At 35.5% G+C, this 6,531-nt stretch overlaps 1 protein-coding gene across 1 annotated transcript in view; it reads right to left on the bottom strand.

Annotated features, from left to right (window-relative positions):
* Window positions 1–2,200: 2,200 nt before the first annotated feature.
* ACSS3 (acyl-CoA synthetase short-chain family member 3) overlaps window positions 2,201–6,531 on the bottom strand; it is a 193,199-nt gene continuing 188,868 nt past the window's right edge. Inside the window, exons 10-12 of the mRNA XM_012658161.1 lie at window positions 3,525–3,624; window positions 3,260–3,435; window positions 2,201–2,361 (exon numbers count right to left, since the gene is read on the bottom strand). Of these exons, the coding sequence (XP_012513615.1) occupies window positions 2,293–2,361; window positions 3,260–3,435; window positions 3,525–3,624 (345 nt within the window). The 3' untranslated portion in view covers window positions 2,201–2,292. The remainder of the gene's footprint in view (window positions 2,362–3,259; window positions 3,436–3,524; window positions 3,625–6,531) is intronic.

The following is a 6,531-nucleotide window of genomic DNA, read 5'->3' on the forward strand; positions in this document are numbered from 1 at the left end:
CTAGTACCATTATATTTGTGTTTTTAAAGACATATTTAATTCAGAATATTTTAGGTACTATATAGGGAAAGTGATTCATAGTATTAAAATAGAAAATTCCTTTTTTCTCCCAAATTTTAAGCAGTCTGATGACTCAAGTGTATCCTTCTTGCCCCATTTTTAGTTACATGAAGATAACAGTACTTTTCTGACACCACAAAGGAGATAAATGTGTCTCATTTTCTCAATGAGACACAAGAAACAGCCAGTTTCCTAGACGCATGCACTGTTTTCCAGTCCTGTTCATTCGAAAATAACCTACTTGCTGAAGTGCTCCTTTGGATTTGATCACCAGGAAACATGTGCAAGAGGACCAAAGATGTAATCATTACACAATTCTTGGATCCGCATGAGTTCATACTTTGTGAATGAACAATGATAGACATTCAGCTGAAGAACGTGTCATTTCAAATTAACTGAATCTTTTGTGGAAAAAATAAGGAAATACATTTTTACTGCTAAGACATTAAAAATGGATTATTAGTAAAGACTACAGTTGTGATAATTCATAAAATGTACACAGTAGGAGACATAGTTCAAGGAACCCAATAGCTTCAAATTGTAGAGTCTGTCTAGTTGGCTTAATTCAGGTTACTAAACTGATTAAAGGGAATAAGTATATGAATATATTTTTTCAGGTATAACAATAAAAAAAGGCAAATTAAGCAAATAGGAATTTACTTAGAGAAGCCATTTATTTTGTAACCTTCAGTCCAAAAAATGTTCACATTTTCAGAACGTTTTTATACAGGTTGTAAGTTATTTTTACGAAACAAACAAGTAAACAAACTCTTATCTATTATCTCTCACATATATTTTTACGTACCCAGACTATTATGTTAAGACAACTTGCTCTTGAAAATAATGCTCCTGACGGACTAAAAGACTTAGAAATACTTTGAGAATCATCTAAGATTCAATGAGCATGATATACTTTTGTGTTAAAATGCATTCTTGTATAACTGATGACATGTAGAACACTAAGTAAACCAAATAGTTAATTACCTACATCTATCTACTCTAGTTAACTGGCACATTACCATAAGCTTATTAACAAAGATTCGCTTTTCAGTTTTTAAAAAAAAAACACTTGAATTTTATAGAAGTTAAACAGAAAGACATGTTTGGACATTACAACACTTTTAAGTGAGTTACTATTTAAACATTAGAGATTTTACATAAAAATCTGGATTTTTGGTTTCTCCAAAAAACCAGAGGCTCTTGCAGCAGGGGACCTGTCTCCCTCCTGGGACATATTCTGCTGGGACTGAGTAGAGGCTGCCCCCTTAGGCGGAGCAGGTGTTCTCCAGTGTTCACCATCCCCTAGTATCCTTTTGATACTCAAACCAAGGGGCTCAAGCTTACTTGAAAAGCTCCTTGACATTACACTACCTGCCTGGAGGGCCCAGTGGTCTTTAGTCTAATGTAAAAACCTACCTCCACATTTTTTCTTTAAGAGTTTTCCTCACCACCCTACCTCATTTGTGCATCATTTTTTGTTTGTTTGTTTGTTTGTTTGTTTCCACAGAAAGCTGGAATCATCAGGAAGTATAATCAGCTAAGAAACTCAGACAAGTGGAGGGGCTCCCAAGAGTTCTCATGTCTACAAAGAGATTGGACTAAATGACCTCTAGGTTCTCAGCCAGGCATGTGATTTCCCTTGTCTAAGTAACAAATGATCCGAAGGCAGAGCTTTAACCCTGGTGTCCAGCCTTCCCTCCAAAAACAAATGGCTAGACAGGCCCTCCTACCTAGATAACAATTTCATCTGTTTAGATGATTACCTAAGCTTCCCATTTTATTTAGAATAGTGTGAGCAGCTAAAGAATATTAGAACATATTTAAAATTTCTACAAGAAAAATTTTAATTATTATCTGACTTGGACTTTTAGATTTTGGATCAAAGCTACAGATTTTTAATTTCAGGAAGTGGCCCTATATTAGTGCCATTTTAAATTGAAATGTTTTTGCAGGAGCACAGATTTAAAAATTCATACACTAGATACTTTTTTCTTAAGTTAAAGTAGTAGACAACATATAATGAACCATGTCACAGGCAACTGACAACAATGTTAACAGCGTCAAGTGAAACAGAAGGCACAGGTCTTTTACTAGTTTTCATTAGATTTGCTTAGACCAAGTTTTGCAATTCACATTTCTGTTTGCAAGCAATTTCTATTAAATATTTAACTCAAATAACTTAATTTCAATTTAGAAATTAACCCAAATTGACTCAAAATAGAAAAAAAGAAGTCATAGGGCCTGTTTCAGCACTTCTTCTATGTGGCCAAAAATGCTGGGGTCTTCAATTGTAGAAGTTACCTGGAAAGAAATTTAGCGTCCGATGAATGCTCTTCCTTAAACCTCTTCTACTCTCCCTAAACTTAAACGATTATATACAATGTTGTTTTCCCCATCATCTTATAATATTCATATGGAAATTTTCAAAATTAGGGAATTTTGAACCTAATATTTTAAAATTCATCTATAGTCAGTCTTCCAGAGTAATAAAATAAATGATTCAATTAGCAAAACTATTGGTCCTGGAGGATACATTCTCTAGAGTTCCTCTTAGGAGGAACTATTTGTTTTTATAGAAAGAAAATTGGGGGGGGGATGCATTTGCTTATACAATTACTCCTTACTGTTGCATTGCTTTTTATTAGATCTCAATGATAAAAATATGTACATCTATGTTCACATAATGTGCACACAAATTAAAAGGATACATATGCTTGATTCAGCCTAGCATTTCCTAAAATAATTACAAAAATAATTAAACAGAACAGGATAAATAATCAGCATGTATCAATTAGAATATTTCAAATGTCTATTACTAGTCTCAATTGTTTTACTTTCTCATTCACTAATAGCCATTAATGACTATAATGAAGTAAAATATACTTTTAATTCAGTTAGATTGAGTTTCCACAAATAAGTTGAAATTTAACTGACAATTACTAACAGTAAAAATATTTTCCCACCCTGGTTCTTATAATCAAAACATATGTTCTTAATTAACCTGAATTTCTTTCTAAAACCCTCATTCCTACAGAGAGAATGGCTATGAAATTTCCCCCTTAACATTAAAAAATAGTACATTATGTGTTTTCTAGGGATACAATTCATGCTTGAGAATCAATTTTAAGAACTTTGCTAATGCCAAAAAAATAGATAAAAGCAATTCAGAACCCAGTATTAAATATCCTTGATAATTTACCTTGTATGGCTTGCCGTTGACAAGGGCAGATAGAGCTGATCGGGGTATTTTGCCAGATCTAGTTTTAGGTAACTGTTTGACAAACACAGCATTTCGAAAAGCAGCCACAGGGCCAATGTTCTGTCTAACGTGTTTCACAATTTCTTCTAAAACTTTTTCCTCTGTTACATTTATATCTAGGAAGAAAGTTCAGAAGGTAAGCACTATATTAACCTTAATTAATCATTCAAGGCCCAAACAATTGGAGGATACAAAGATCTCTCACCTTTTTTCAACACACAGAGTGCTAAGGGGACGTGACCTTTCAAAGGATCTTCCTTGCCAACAACAGCACAGTCTGCCACAGTACCATGGGAAAGGACTGACTGTAGTAAGAAAAGGCATCCATTTAGAATATATATACATATGTATATATGTACATAATTTCAACTGGGAAAAAATACATGTCAGGGAACCCAAAAATCCATAGCTGCCTGCCCGAAAATTTACCAGTAATTCACATCATTACTACTGAGGTGAATGGTTAGAATCTCCACGGTAGTTGCTAAAGGTTGACAGTAATTAAGATAAATTGCTCGGCTTACCTAGAAACTAAGGAAGTTATTTCTTTATCTCAATTGTTTATTAATGAAGTCAGAGAAATTGTGTAGTGGTTACCATATGTAAACCAAGTGCAACAGGTCTCTGCAAACAGGTAGCTTCACGAAGATTTACCCTTAATGCTAGCTACCATAAGCACACCTTTCAGAGGAATCCAAGGCTAAGCAGCTATTTTATTTTTGCATCTGTTAGCAAACAATGAACAGACCATTCCATTCCTTTAGTGGTCACCCATCCAGAGATGATTTTCCAGGATTTGAAAGAAGCAGCTGGGCATAGAGAGAAGCCCCAACATCAGATAATCACCACTGTTGAGGAACCATTTCCAATTGCTCACCCTAAATGCCTTAAGGAGCATAGCAGATATCTACTGGAATCACAAGAATCCACAAAGCTGAGTAACCCCATGAAATACAGATACTTTGAGTTAAAAAAAAATTCTGCTTTGATGGGACTTTTAAGAAATACATGCTCAAAAAGTCCTTTTCTGAGAGATTAATATTAATTTCAGTGACTCCAAACTTCTAATGGTTAGAGAAAACAGCAAGCAAACTTGTGACCAATATCACATTTGGCAGTGCTTATTCTTTCTTTTTTTCATTGATTCACTCAACAAATATTTACTGAATGCCTCCTGTGTTGCAAGCACTGCTTTAGGTTCAGTGGTAATCAAAAATAGGCAGAGTATTGTCTCAAGATACTTACGATGTAGTAGAGGCGACAAATACTAACAATCATGAATATTTAATTATTACAACTGTCTAAATACAAGAGTGGTAAGGGAGGAAATAACTTGGGCTATTTATATGACAGATATAGCCAAAGCAACCAACTTGGCAGAAGGATATGGTCCTCAGAGAAATGTTTTCTTAGGAAATGACTGAGCAGATTTGAAGAATAAGGAGGTATTGATCAGGCAAGGAAGAGGGGGTGAGGTAAAAGCTTTGTGGAAGAACTGCACAGGTGGCATTCATACCTGAAACAAACCAGTATGGCTGGAAAATTGAGAGTAGAAAAGAGTGAGAATGGTGCAGGTGAGAATGGTGCAAGAGGGAATGGAGCTACAGGGGTAGATGAAGGCTGTGCTATGGAATTTCAACCGTTATTTTAGCACCACTGGGAAAGCAATAACGCATTTTGAGGAAGTGAGGAGATGAACTATTGGAGTGGATTTTTTAAATAGACCTTTTTTTTAAAAGTAGTTCTAGATGCACAGTAAAACTGAGCAGAAAGTAGAGTTTCCACATGCCCCCTGCCTTCACAGACACATAGCCTCCCCCATTATCAAAATCTTGCACCAGAGTGGTACAGTTGCTATAATTGATGAACCAACATTAACACATCATTACCACCCTCATCTATAGTTTACATGACAGTTCACACGTTTTGTATATTCTATGGGCTTTGACAAATGCATAAGATATGTATGCGCCCTCACAGCATCACACAGAATAGTTTCACTGCCCTAAATACCCTCTGTGCTCTGCTCATTCATCCCTCCCTTTCTCCTAACCCATGGCAACCACTGAACTTTATACTGTCTTCAAAGTCCTTTTCCAGAATGTCATATAATTGGAATCATTGAGCAAATAGCCTTTTTCAGATTGGATTCTTTCATTTCAGAGTGGATTCTGAAAATCACAACCTTACTTTAGTTTCATCATGGGGAATAATTAAAGGATTGTTGAAGGTGAGTGTCACTTTATGCAGGGAAACCACCTGAAAGGCTACTATTATAATAGACTAAGGTCATAGTAGTGAGTATAAAGATTTACAGTTTCTTTAGAGGCAAAACAGACAAAATTTGATGATAAATGGGACATAGGGCACGAATAAGGCAGAGGGGTTAAGGATAATTCTGGGGTTTTGGCTAAAGCAGCTCGTTGGTGGTGGTGCCGTTTTCTAACCTAGAAAATGCTAGCGAGGACCAGGCTTAGGAGGAAAGATCACGTACTAAGTCTTGGAGTTGTTTCATCAAGGTGCCTTTGAGACAACTAAGGAGAGGCAGTTGGATCTGAGTGACTTAATCTGCAGATGCACATTGGATATCATTATTGTATAGATAGTAAAGGAAGGTATAGACTTTGATGAAGTTATTTAGGGAGAAAATAGGGAGAAGAAAAGAGTGAAAGCCTAAAGGAACTCCAACATCTAATGACCAAATGAAAAAAGAAGAAGCTGGCAAAGTAGAATAAAAAGGCATAGCCAGAGAGGTAGGAAACACACACACACACACACACACACACACACACACACACACATACACACACACACACTCAACATAATCTGGTACATGCCACTTTCAAATCCCAAACTTTCCATGAAGATTTTTTTTTTTTTAATTAAGCCAAGTTGAAAATGAACTTTATTGTCTCTGAATTCCTGAAAGACTCAATGAAGTTCTAGAATGTTTGGTACAAATGCAGTATAATACCTCACATTGCCCCTAATTAAACATACAAACCAACATTTCTCCTAATGATAAGCATCCAATTTGAAGTATTGAGTTGTCAGGGTTAAAATCCATGTAGTTTTGACTCCTGCATTGCTAAGGATAGTATATGTTAAAGAAATGATTTTTGTATTATATGTTTTATCAAATTATTTGCTGAGGTAAAGATGTTCACTCCCTTTTTCCCATTAGTTGAGCCTAACTAAAAAGCTTCTGCTAA

Source organism: Propithecus coquereli, unplaced genomic scaffold (assembly GCF_000956105.1).
Source record: "Propithecus coquereli isolate 6110/MARCELLA unplaced genomic scaffold, Pcoq_1.0 Scaffold576, whole genome shotgun sequence".
Taxonomy (NCBI): domain Eukaryota; kingdom Metazoa; phylum Chordata; class Mammalia; order Primates; family Indriidae; genus Propithecus; species Propithecus coquereli.